A 12,362-nucleotide genomic window follows, 5' to 3' on the forward strand; every position below is an offset into this window, starting at 1 on the left:
GAAACCACAGAGGAAATACAACTGAAACTGGACGCGCCCTGGGCCGCAGCGCCCCCTGGTGTCACCCCAGGCTCTGTGCAGCCCTTCGGACAGAAGCAGACGTGTCCCACATTAGCACGTTAGCTACCGTCGGGCAGATGGAGGCGGACAGCACCGGGGCAAACATGGGAGGAAAGGCAGACGTGGAAATGGCAGAGAACCCGTTTGAACCTTACATCGAGTCTCTTCGCCAGCAACTGGAGGACCAAGACCCCGTCTTTCTGATCGGATTAGTCGTCGCCCTGGCGGTGGTTGTCATCACCTGCGGTAGGAAGTGACCGTTAGTGCTGAAGTTAGCATGCTAGCATTAGCTTAACAGGCTAGGCCTTGGTGGCGTTAGCTTGCTTACAAAGTGCCTGTTTGCTGCCGAGTGGGTTTATAAGTTGGTTATTCACAACTGAAATGTATTGTCCAAGGTGTGTTTTTTAAAAAAACGAAACGAATTCCTCAAGACAAATGGATGATAAGTGAGCTAGGAAGCTAACTGCTAACTGGCGCTCAGCTGCACAGCCTGGAGCACTGAAGCCATCCAAACTTGTTGGTAACGATGTTTTGTTTTTTGTATAGTGGAGTCACGCACTTCCCTGCTTTCTCTTTTCAGTTTTTCTGAAGTACTTCCTCAGCAGTAAGACTGTGCGCAGCGCCGTGCTGCTGGTCGGACTGTGTGACTCCGGGAAGACGCTTCTCTTCAGCCGGGTGAGTCCATGCGACTGGAACTGAACACGCCACGTTGTGTGTGACGAGACGATCTGCTGGTGTCGGTCACACTGATGCTGCACGATCAGACTCCTTTGTAGGTGTTGGTGCACTTCATGTTTGTTTTTTTTGTTTTTTTTGGCAGCTGCTGTCTGGGAAGTTCAAGCGGACGCAGACCTCCATCACTGACAACAGTGCCCCGTACAAAGCCAAAAATGACCGGGTGAGTTCCTCATGGTTCATCTTCCCTTTCCGTCACTGGGAGCCTGGTTTCACGGTTGTGCCCCGTCCCTCCTCTTCAGGCCAGCACCTGGACTCTCATAGACCTGCCGGGACACGACAGCCTTCGCCCTCAGTACCTGGAGAAGTTCAAATCTGCAGCCAGGTGAGAACGGGACAAACAGAAATGACTATTATTTTCTGTCTTGATTAATCTACTGACTTGCTCACGATTATTCATTCAATGAAACCTCTGAAAATGGTGAAACATTACTTTCACAGTGTCTTGTGTAGTATTCAAAAAAGTAATAGTTCAAAACTCAATCATATTTACGGCAAGACAAAGGAATGGTGCTGCCAATTGTTACATTTGAGAAGATGCAATCATCAAACATTTGTGCTTTGAAAAAAATTGGGATTAATTATAATTTGCTGTCCGTGTCGATTAACAGTTGCAGCTCTACTATTTTTACTTAAGTATTTTAACTCGTCTCCCGTCTCTTCAGAGCAATCGTGTTTGTAGTGGACAGCGCCATTTTCCAGAAAGAAGTGAGGGACGTGGCAGAGTTCCTGTACAACTTGTTGACGGACGCCGCGATCTCCAGAAATGCTCCAGCTATCCTGGTGGTGTGCAACAAGCAAGGTGAAAAAGCTCCTCGGCAGTCAGAATAAGATAGATTCAGTCATCTCAGCCACTTAACTCAGTTTCTTTATGGATGTTTTTCGTTCTATAGATATCACCATGGCAAAATCAGCTAAACTGATTCAGCAGCAGCTGGAAAAGGAACTGTAAGTAAAATTTGCTCTTTCATTTGCTATCCGTTTATGAGATGTACTTACCAAAGTACTGTACTTTTGGATTGTCACACTTCAATTACGATTTACATTAGTTTTTACCATGTTCAAATCCTATTACTTCTTTACTTTCGGTAACTTTCATTATGATTTACAACTCGGATGATCTATTGTAATTATTTAGTCTTGTGTTATTGTTAATATTTTTGGCCTTTATGCTGGTGATTATTCTATTATCTGTTATGAGTGTATCTGTTAGTCCAGTTAGTACTGTATTCTCCGTGAGCTTAACTGCACAGCAGTGACTAACTTGGAATAAGTTATATCATATTCAGGAGGGCTGTTGTGTAGTCTTCATGTTTTCGTAATTGTCATTAATTGCAGTGCTTAAGATGTGATTGTCATGTTAGAATTTAAAAAATACTCCAGCCATTATTATTTTGAGTCATTGTATTCTGAAGAAAAATATGGCCAATGATTCATAAGATGTTGTTGTCAAACCCTTGTGACAGAGAAATGTAAATAAGGCTTGGTATTTTACAGTTTAATCACAAACTTTAATATAATTAAGCATAAATCAAGAGGCTGATATTGACCAACCAATATATTGGTTGGCTTCTCCATCCTACACATCCCATAATGCAACTCAGTCGTGGCTTATCATTAGTAATATTAATAAATTAAAAAATCTCCTGCAGAGCCTGAAGATAATATAAAAATAGTGACAAACCCATCTGAGCTAAATCTTAAAGTTAAGTTACCTTGAAGATGTATTTTGGACTGTAAGCTGATGAAGACGCCTCGTCGTCTCTTTTTATCACAGGAACACCTTGCGGGTGACTCGCTCCGCAGTCCTGAGCTCCCAGGACGGCTCTGTGGGTGGCAGTCTGTATCTGGGGAAAAAAGGCAAGGACTTTGACTTTGGCCAGTTGTCCTTGAAGGTGGAGTTCCTGGAGTGCAGCGCCCGGGGTAGCAAGGGTGAGGAAGGGGAGGCAGACATCGTGAGTCTGGAGAAAAGCCTGGCTAAACTGTAAAATGAGTAATTCAACATCCTCAAAAGCACAGACCTCGGATCAGGTCACCTCAATGTCCACTGTCACCTCAATAATCAGAGGAGGGACGACAAATCCACCTCAGTGGAGGTCTGACAGGAGTAACCAGTCAAACGTGGTCCAATCTGTGCTGACTTGTCTATGTAAAACATTAAGTGACATCAAAGTTAGAAGAATGTTTTGGACATATTCAGAGAATAAACACCAAAAAGACTGTGAAAGCTTTTAGCAGTTTGTCAGGTTGCTCTGCAGTGCTTCTAGAGTATAAAGCTTGCTGTAAACAACTACATTAAAAAGCTTTATTTGAATTATCTTACAGAACTTGAGAATATGCATTTGTTGTTTGCAATTGAACGATAAAGTATCATAGGTTATTTCACGTTTCTTTAAATGTGTCTCAGATAGTGCGACCTGAACGCTGCCCTGTGAAAACGGTGTAAATTGCATTTATTCATCAACAGTCAGAGTTGTGCCTTTTTCTTTCTGGTGTTCTTAAAGAAAAGTTTTGCTTGTTTGCAGAAGAATGATGGTTTACTTGTTTGGAAGTATTATGTGAATATAGTGCATTTGCAATGAATGTATGAATCTATTGTAGTCAGAAATGAAATAAATGTTTGTAGTTGTCTGGCTTGTATAAAAAAATGACCAAAAAGGTTTTAATGCTTGAAAGTGATGCACCTGAAGTCCAGAGAGAAACAGGAAATACAGATGTATTCAGTGGAAGTGTAAAGGAAAATACAGTCATAGATTGAGCCTGTAGTGATTCATAGGCAGCAAAAAGCTTAACATAATTACATGGTGTCAGTTCACAAGATGATGCTTTACATCAGTTTTGAAAGCTGCTTCACTGTTCCCCAGAGTGTAGCTGTGTATAGTCTGTGAGAAGTGTTTTCAAATCTCTGTTCACTCTATGCTTTGCTTTCTGTCTGGCACCTGGTTTGGATTCAAACATGTTTAAAAAAAACTTTATAAAAACCACAGACTATGAAATGGAAAGCCGATTTCTTTTATCTAATGTGGTCGTTTCACACCACAAATGTAACATTTACAAAAATATAAGGAATCCAGTGTTGGACAAATATATTTCAAAGGAGAACATTTTTAATAGGACCACATCAAAGACTCTATAAAAGACCACACACAAACTGAACCCCTACTAATGAGTGAAGATGGCAATAAATAAGACCTATAACTACACATTTAGTTTGTTAAATATTGTTCAAAGTCATTACGAATAACCTTTTTTCGTGGGGTTTGATTACTGTTGTAAAGACCTAACAACTGCTGTTGCACAGTTCAGACCAATCAAACAAAATGGTTACATTTGGTTCTTGCCCTCAGTTTAGACTTAAAAGAGAGCAAGATCTTCACATTTCACTTGAAAATAATGGATTGTCTTGGTTGTGTCAACGCGGTGGCTGTGAAATCTGCAGCTATTACTGACTAAATGTAGACTTAATTAAGTGTGTCAGATTGGAGCATGATGAATAATTCTAACAGCTGAGATCTCAACAGTCACAGTAGTGAAGACTTGTACAAACCTTCATCCCCTGTGGTCCTGGCTTGTTTCAGTTCATGTGTAAGATAATAGGCTCTTTAATAACTTGGCTGCCATCAAAAGATACTATTAAAAGTTAATGATCATACCGTTTTTCCACTGTGATATGAAGAGGCTCATTACTTTCAGCAGCTGACAGACTGTGATGAGGTTCCTAACAGCAACACACAGGATTGTATTATCTGAAGAATTTCAAAAAAGCGTTTAACCTAAAAAAATAAAGCTAATCAAACTAATGTAATTATAACATGGTGTAAAGTGCATAAACCTATAGGTGGGACAGAGGGTAGACAGTCAGACTGCAGCTCTGATCGGCTACTACCACACACTGTTCTCCTTTCAGCACAGCAGGGCACAGCCAGTTCACCTTGTCCCCATGACTGATGCTCAGTTTGGGCCCAGACCTCTCCTCAGTCACGTCCTCTGCTGCTGCTGCTGCTGCTGCTGCTGCTTCATCCTCCACTTCAGCTTCCTCTTTCTCTGCTTCAGCCTTTGGTGCAGTCTTTGCTTTATCCTGGGATTGTTCTTTCTTCTTTGTCTTGTTCTTACCCTTCCTGCGTTGTCCTGCTGTCACTCCACTTTTGGCATTTCCCTCTGGTGCCACCACTGGGTGCTTACTGAGGTCCCACAGGGCAACCTGGCCGTCATTCCCCCCAGTGACGAGCCAGTATGGGTGGGAAGGCAAACTTACAAAGTGGGCTTGTGAGGCTCCCTGACTGTGGGCTTTGACTGCGCCCTGCTGTTCCAATTTCGAGCCGCTGCCAATCCGCATCAGATGCACCCGCCCGTCCTCGGCCGCGCAGGCCAAAATGTTTCCACAACTCGCCACAGAAACGCAGTGAGCCAGTGGCGGGTTGAAGAGCTGACCAGGACGCTGCTGCTGGTCCCCCTCGTCCTCCGCTAAGTCCTGGAGGTTCAGCATCCAAATTGGGCGAGTCTTCTGCAGACCCCACAGCATCACCTGAAGAAACAAGTGTTGAAACAAATTAGAAGACAAATGTCATCAAATGTAGTGTAGGCACAGAAGTGGATGACATGAGAAAAACTCTGGTGAGAGATCTCCTCGCTCTCACCTGCATGTCCAGTCCAGCAGACACCAGGTTGTTGGGTCTGTGAGGCCTGAAAGCCACAGAGGAGCAGATGTTAGTGTGTCTGCGAAGAGTCCTGCACACTTTCCCCGCAGGAAGCTCCAGCACCCGCACTGCCCCGGAGTCGTCTGCCACCGCCAGGGCTGAGCCCGTCTCATTCAGAGCTAAAGCGTTGATCTCCTCCTCCCCTGCACCCTGAAACTCCTCCACGGGGCCCCTCAGGTTCCTGGGGTCCAGGACACTCACTGTGTCGCCGTGTGACACGTACAGCTGGCCCGGAGCCGCAGGTGAAAACACAACACTTGTGCTGTCCTCCTCACCAGGGAGGGCAACTCTGCCTATGATAGTTCCTTCTTGGCTCCAAACGGTCACCTCTCCCCCCTCAGAGCCTGAAGCGAGGAGGCCCCCAGGGCCCGCAGAAGCTCCAACACACAGGATGGAGGTGAAGTGGCCCTCAGACCACTGCCTGGCCATGGTGACCCTGTCAACGGCAATATTGAGGCAATAAATATGGCACATGTCCAAACTTACTACTACTACAATACAAATGTCAAATAAGTAGTATGGTATTAAATTACTATTGAATACATAACGTTAAGGCTTTCGTTTAAACTCACGTGCGAAGCTTTAAATTAGTTTACAATTTAATTACGTCACGTAAAGTTATTATTAAGTAGCCAGTGTTGGTCTTTTAAGAATTAGAAAAAGAAGAAAACAAAGGTGAAACCACATGAAACCAAACAGTCTTAGCTCTGGCTCTGCTAACTCGTTAGCCTACGAGCTAATATGCAGCTTCGTGTTTAGCAGAAGCTCTGACTGCGGTGACTGACGTGTTGTTGTTGTTCACGTGCAGATTAAGGAAAGTCGACAATAATAATCGACATGAGTGCTGTGGCATTATCGATAACCTGATAATCGGAGAGTTACTGTACCTTAGCGAGACAGTCACAACAGTGCCATGTGGAGCTGAGCTGAGTCGCCGTTTGATGATGTCACAACTGCGAGTGGACTTTTCCCTGAGTAAAGCCTGTCAGGCGTTATTCTCAGGCACAGGGCTCTGTAATAATGGCATTAATGAAGAGTCACAAGTCACAAGTAACAAGAAACAAAGTTTCTCAACTACTAATGAGACATTAGCAAAAGTTAGGCGGCGATAACAAATCTACTTTTGTAAATATCAATAGACTGTTTAGGCTTGCACATAATGATTCCTTTTCATCAATTAACCTGTTGATTATTTTCTTTATTAATTGATTTTTTGTTTGGTTATATGTCAGAGGATGTTTTTTTTTGTTTGATAAACAGTCCAAAAACCAAACATATTGAATTTACAGTCGCATAAGACTTTCAAAACCAGAAAGTGTTCGTATATCTGAAGCTGAAAACAGAGAATTTTGACAAAATGATTGATAAATTATCAAAACAGTTGTTTTTCAAGAGGGATCTAACGATCCATCGGAGAGGCAGAAAGAGGAAGAGTTACAAAGACAAACGTGTCATGCTGGTAGAGGACAGTAAATTATCTTTTATCCTTTGGTAAAGACATGAATTGCAGCTTTTAAACCTTTGGCAGATGGTACTTTATCAGAAAGTGAGTGCATAAAATACAATGTATTGTACACCTTATACATTTTGATGTAACATTAGTATTTAGGCCTATATATTAAGAGTATATAGCAAATAAGAGTGAAATACAAGGCGGCAGTAGTTTTGCAGTGAAAATGACAAAGCATTAATTCATACACATTCTGCAGAAAATGACAGAGGACACAGTGGCTGAATCATTGTTCAGTGTGTCCCCCATCCGGCCTCCATTTTCACAATGGCTGCTCTCCTGTGATTCATCCAGTGCCGTAGATCTGATGAGTGTGGTTCATTTCTGGGTCAGTGAACAGCAGCATGCCGTACTGCTGCAGTGAATAGGGGATGGAGAGGAGGTCATATAGCTTTCAAAGCCTCATCTGAAAACACACACACACACACACACACACACACACACACACACACACACACACACACACACATTCACACTCTACACCGTCAACCCAACATTCAAATGCTGACACATACAACATATCCTCGAAAAGCGGCAGTAGTTCCCCCAGAGCTTTGTCAGTGTAAGTACCCTGCAGCCATTTACCCTTTTCTGCTCATGACCTGTGCATTATATGTAATATCTTCATGATGCTGTTATAGTGAGAAGTTCTATTTATGACACAGATGATTATGTGCTGATGAGCTGGGATTCTGAGGTTGTTGAAACACACCAGAGTAAGTTTGTCAGCAGACTTTTTTGTCAGTTAAACAGCTCCTCCTACGTGTTTTCTTACACTTGTAATGTCCAATGTATGAGCTAAGAGGCATCTTTTTTTAAGAGTTTAATTCATTTGTAGGAAATCATGCTTCAATTAGATGTATTTTGAAGGTGGAAATTTCCTTTATCCTATTGCATTTGATGTTTAACGGCTTGAAACAGGGGCTTCAGGCAGAAGAAGCATATTAATGCTGCAGCAATGGTTGACATGACAAACAGAATTCACATTAGCAACAGATGAATTAGTTTCCACTGGAACTGGAATTTTTCCCAGAGACTGTTTAGTGAGAGAAAGACTCCACAGCCAGATTCTGTTGCTGCATCTCTTAAATTAAAACAATACTGAGCAATAGCATGCACATATAACCCAGTATACATCTAAGCAGGTTGTATGTATCATACAAATACATTATTACATGGATTTACATTTCATAAATAGCACACTTATTTCCCATCATCTGCACTGTGTTTGTATAGTGAAGTCCACTGAAAATGAATAAAACTCCCATTATAGAAGTCATCAGGTGAACCCATACAAACATTGAAATTGGGTTTTGTTGCTGTAACAATTTCTAAAGAGGCGTTTTCCTAACATGATTCTAATGTAAGTGGCCACACTCCTCTTTCTGTCGAAAAAACGTCTTCAAAACTTTATTTGCAGATGTGTGTTGAATTAATCAAGTGGCTGTCTTCCATAGTTACGGTATTTTTAGTAGGAAATGTCCTCTCTTGTGTATTCCTCAGATAGTGTTGCCGTCTGACCTGTATTGACAATGGAAACATGTTAGGAAGGGATCCATCCCTTAATGGTCCCAGAAAGAACACAAGGAATTATTAGGGCAAACCAAATCTGTTTGAGTGTACATATATGAACCCAGGGTTCTTCCCAAAAACTGCTTCTGATTAGGATTCTTCTCTACAGAGGATTTGGAGATATACCAGGAAATATTTCACACACCAGAGAGCATGCGGTCGCCCTACTTCCCGGCGAGGACGGTGCTTTTCCACAAGGAGCCAAATGGTGTGACGTACCGAGTCCCTGCACTGCTCTACCTGTCCCACTCCAGGTCCTTCCTGGCCTTCTGTGAGGAGAGACTCAGCCCGTCTGACTCTCAGGCTCACCTGCTGGTCATGAGGAAAGGCACTTTCTACAGAAACTATGTGGAGGTCTGTGGTGTGTGCTGGCTCTGACGGTTGTTCTTCCATAGATTGCTGCTATTTGACTCAAGCAAAAGGAAAAGCTCTTCTATTAAAAACGTTGCTTAAAAATGTGCAATATGATAATGAAGTCCCTATTTGGTTGTGAAGGTGAATAAGGACCAGAAATTTTATATATAAAACGTAATAATTTTAACTTTGACTATTTTCAATGAACCAGAAATATTTTTCTTGAATAAAGGTAAATGAGAAAAGATGTGTTTTTTGAATTGGGTGAACCTGTTGCTCGGGAGCTCTGTTTTATGTGTGTCTCATTTCTTTGCACCACTATCTTCCTCTCTAAACCTCGTCCTTCTTCCTTTTTCTGCTGTTCCAGTGGGAGGACATGCGCGTCCTGGGCACTGCTTTCCTCACAGGTCACCGGTCCATGAACCCGTGCCCGGTGTACGATGAGTTCACAGGCACTCTCTTCTTGTTTTTCATCGCTGTTCTGGGCCACACCTCCGAGTCCTATCAGCTGGTGACTGGAAAGAATGTGACCCGACTCTGCTACATCTGCAGCACTGACGACGGAGACACCTGGACTGCTGTCACCGACCTGACCAAGAGAGTCATAGGAGACACTATTAAAGGTCAGAGCAGAGGGGGGATTCCCCTGAGTCGGCATGGAAACCAGTCCGATTTAGGATGGATACATCATTATCATTATTTAAGATTTTACATCCAGGTATATTTGAGTGAGTACTGTCAATCTGAAAACTCTCCTAGTTAAATTGTTAACATGGGGGTCCTTACACCGATTATGAGAGAATGGGTTTCCCACAGCTCCTAAACGGGACATGAATGAGAGACTAAATGACAACAAATGACACAGTCACAGTTACAGTTGGGTCGTTTGCCTTTTTTTGAGGTCTCTTTAATTGTGTGTGTGTGTGTGGGGGGGGGGGGGGGGGGGGGGGGGGGGGGTGTCACTTTGTCTCTTCATGGTCTTTCTGTAGCTTCATGTGTGTGTGTGTGTGTGGGGGGGGTGTCACTTTGTCTCTTCATGGTCTTTCTGTAGCTTCATGTGTGTGTGTGTGGGGGGGGGGGGGGTCACTTTGTCTCTTTATGGTCTTTCTGTAGCTTCATGTGTGTGTGTGTGGGGGGGGGGGGTCACTTTGTCTCTTTATGGTCTTTCTGTAGCTTCATGTCTTCATCCCTGTAAAAATTATCGAAATGATATGATTAAAACAAATTGTCAGGGTTTATGTCATTCATTGTACAGTCTTGTCTCTTTTTACCTTTCCGTTCTAACAAATTTAAAACTGATTTGTGCAAAATTGCAAAAATTGTATTTGCACATATTTATATTGAGATTATCAGAACCACTTAAGTGTCACTAAAATTTGACAAAACATCTGCTTCCTCCCCCATTTCCCTCCTTCCTTCCTTGCAGAATGGGCCACATTCGCTCTGGGCCCAGGCCACGGGATCCAGTTGAAGTCAGGTCGCCTGCTCATTCCTGCCTACGCTTACCACATCGAGTGCAAAGAGTGCTTCGGACAGCTCTGCCAGAACACTCCCCACGCGTTCTGCTTCCACAGTGACACCCATGGGAGAACCTGGCGATTTGGGGAGGCGGTGCCCGGCCCAGATAGCGTGGAGTGTCAGATGGTGTCAGTGGATGAAGAGGACGGGACCAATGTGTTGTACTGTAATGCTCGCAGCCCTCTGGGCTACAGGGTGCAGGCCCTCAGTCTGGATGATGGAGCGGTGTTTCAGGAGGGGCAGCTGGTGCGGCGGCTGGTGGAACCTCGAAATGGTTGTCATGGTAGTATTGTTGGATTTCCTGCCCCATTACATCTACGTCAAAGTCTTAACCGTCACTCACACCAGTCTGAGCACCGCTCCAGACACTGGACATCCTGCATGACCTACTCCAATCCCATCACCTCTGCTTCCACTAGCCCTTTGTCACCCACTCACAGTGCTCCTCCAGATTTCCTCACCCCCACCTGGGTGGTATACTCCCACCCAACCTGGACCACGGCACGCAGGGATCTGGGCGTGTTCCTCAGCCTATTTCCCCGTGATCCAGACAGCTGGCGCGGCCCCTGGGTGATCTACGAGGGCCCCAGTGCGTACTCTGACCTGGCTTATCTGGAGCTGCCTCCCTCACCTGGGGCGCCACCTGCTGTGGCCTTCGCCTGCTTGTTTGAGTGTGGAGCCAAAACAGCCTACGATGAAATCTGCTTCGGCATCTTCACCCTCTACGAGCTTATTGATAATCTGCCTCGAGACATGCAGCGGGTAAACGTCAATGGTGAATATGAAAGACCACAGAATCAGCTCTCAGAGGTCGGTCGGAGTCGTAGGCACGATGCTCAGTGTGCACCCGGTCTCCAACCGGTGCCTCATGTGAAGAAGACGAGGAAGAAGGGCAAGTTGACTGAGATGTGCTGTGCGTCTTAAAAGCTTGTAGCAGTTAGTTTCTAACAATAACTCCTTTCTACGGTATACTCAGTATGTCCATCATGTATGATAGAACACTGAACACACTATTTACTATAAGATATAATGGATCTTCTGTTGTGTTCTTCAGTTTGTCTTTTTGTTTTGATGCTGATCATTTGTCAGTTGTGATTTTGTAGAACGTTGTTTAAGTGTCAATAAAGCACAACTCACGACTGTGAGAAACTTTGACTGTGAAAAAATGATTTCCACGATGATCCATAATGAAATGAATCATTAATCACCTCCCTAATGATGATTCAAACTGGAAGAAACCAAAGCAATTTAACAGGAAAACCCGAAACTGTAGATCAATGTCAGAAGCTGCTTTGCAAAAACAACATCCAACATTTTTGTGAAACTGCTATCCACTTCATCAGCACTTTGAAGAATCCCAGAGCGTCTCTCTCTCCAGTTTCCTCTTCCTCTCATCGGTTATCAAGATTAAGTATCTGAGTTCAACAAAGGAAAAAGACAGTCAACAAAAAATATGCTTATCGACCCTTCAGAGAGATTGTTTCGTCAGCTACTGTTTTCAAGGTTAGGAACAAAGTAGATTTTTGCCTTCCCACTTTGTTCACAAACTTTTGTAAGCGTCTGCAGAGCAGCACAAAACCATGTCTCAGCATCCTCTTGGCTTCAGAGATTAGATTTAGAGAAAAGTGGCCTTATTTCCTGTGGGACTATCAGCCGACTTTTCTAGCCGTCTTTTTGATGTTGCTCAACTCAACTGTTCAGTATTATCTTAGGTCTTAGACTTGTGTAGATGTTGTGTTTGACACTACCCCAAATTGCCAGGACAAGTTTAACTTGGCTCAGTGTAACACAACGTGGAGCCAAGACGAGGCTGCAAAACATTTTAAGTCCAAACATTAATCACACCTGCAGCTCTAATGGGATAACTGCTCCTAAACCGCTCCATCGTTCAAGAGCTCGGTGTCTGACAGCTCAAG

General features: G+C 43.6%; 3 protein-coding genes across 3 annotated transcripts; 2 read left to right on the forward strand and 1 right to left on the reverse strand.

Annotated features, from left to right (window-relative positions):
* Nucleotides 1-58: 58 nt before the first annotated feature.
* On the forward strand, nucleotides 59-3,425 carry srprb (SRP receptor subunit beta). Its single transcript, XM_035622574.2, has 7 exons — nucleotides 59-306; nucleotides 641-735; nucleotides 881-958; nucleotides 1,038-1,120; nucleotides 1,461-1,597; nucleotides 1,689-1,743; nucleotides 2,573-3,425. The coding sequence occupies exons 1-7, from the start codon at nucleotides 138-140 to the stop codon at nucleotides 2,781-2,783; spliced, it is 828 nt and encodes a 275-aa protein (XP_035478467.1). The 5' UTR covers nucleotides 59-137; the 3' UTR covers nucleotides 2,784-3,425.
* A 455-nt stretch (nucleotides 3,426-3,880) lies between these two features.
* wdr53 (WD repeat domain 53) lies at nucleotides 3,881-6,427 on the reverse strand. The gene is made up of 3 exons (XM_035622572.2): nucleotides 6,380-6,427; nucleotides 5,433-5,928; nucleotides 3,881-5,320 (listed from the first exon to the last, which is right to left on the reverse strand). Exons 2-3 carry the CDS (start codon nucleotides 5,919-5,921, stop codon nucleotides 4,628-4,630), a joined length of 1,182 nt encoding a protein of 393 aa, XP_035478465.2. The 5' UTR covers nucleotides 5,922-5,928; nucleotides 6,380-6,427; the 3' UTR covers nucleotides 3,881-4,627.
* A 1,665-nt stretch (nucleotides 6,428-8,092) lies between these two features.
* On the forward strand, nucleotides 8,093-11,560 carry neu4 (sialidase 4). Its single transcript, XM_035622643.2, has 3 exons — nucleotides 8,093-8,928; nucleotides 9,296-9,551; nucleotides 10,355-11,560. Exons 1-3 carry the CDS (start codon nucleotides 8,728-8,730, stop codon nucleotides 11,368-11,370), a joined length of 1,473 nt encoding a protein of 490 aa, XP_035478536.2. The 5' UTR covers nucleotides 8,093-8,727; the 3' UTR covers nucleotides 11,371-11,560.
* The last annotated feature ends 802 nt before the right edge of the window (nucleotides 11,561-12,362 follow it).

Source organism: Scophthalmus maximus, chromosome 11, assembly GCF_022379125.1.
Source record: "Scophthalmus maximus strain ysfricsl-2021 chromosome 11, ASM2237912v1, whole genome shotgun sequence".
Classification (NCBI taxonomy): Eukaryota; Metazoa; Chordata; class Actinopteri; order Pleuronectiformes; family Scophthalmidae; genus Scophthalmus; species Scophthalmus maximus.

Coding starts and splice junctions, on each gene's coding strand:
- srprb (XM_035622574.2), top strand. CDS start 138: ATGGAGGCGGACAGCACCGGGGCAAACATGGGAGGAAAGGCAGACGTG. Junction 307..640: donor GGTGGTTGTCATCACCTGCG/GTAGGAAGTGAC, acceptor TTCTCTTTTCAG/TTTTTCTGAAGTACTTCCTC. Junction 1,744..2,572: donor CAGCAGCTGGAAAAGGAACT/GTAAGTAAAATT, acceptor TTTTTATCACAG/GAACACCTTGCGGGTGACTC.
- neu4 (XM_035622643.2), top strand. CDS start 8,728: ATGCGGTCGCCCTACTTCCCGGCGAGGACGGTGCTTTTCCACAAGGAG. Junction 8,929..9,295: donor TCTACAGAAACTATGTGGAG/GTCTGTGGTGTG, acceptor CTGCTGTTCCAG/TGGGAGGACATGCGCGTCCT. Junction 9,552..10,354: donor CATAGGAGACACTATTAAAG/GTCAGAGCAGAG, acceptor CCTTCCTTGCAG/AATGGGCCACATTCGCTCTG.
- wdr53 (XM_035622572.2), bottom strand. CDS start 5,921: ATGGCCAGGCAGTGGTCTGAGGGCCACTTCACCTCCATCCTGTGTGTT. Junction 5,321..5,432: donor CTGCTGGACTGGACATGCAG/GTGAGAGCGAGG, acceptor TTGTTTCTTCAG/GTGATGCTGTGGGGTCTGCA.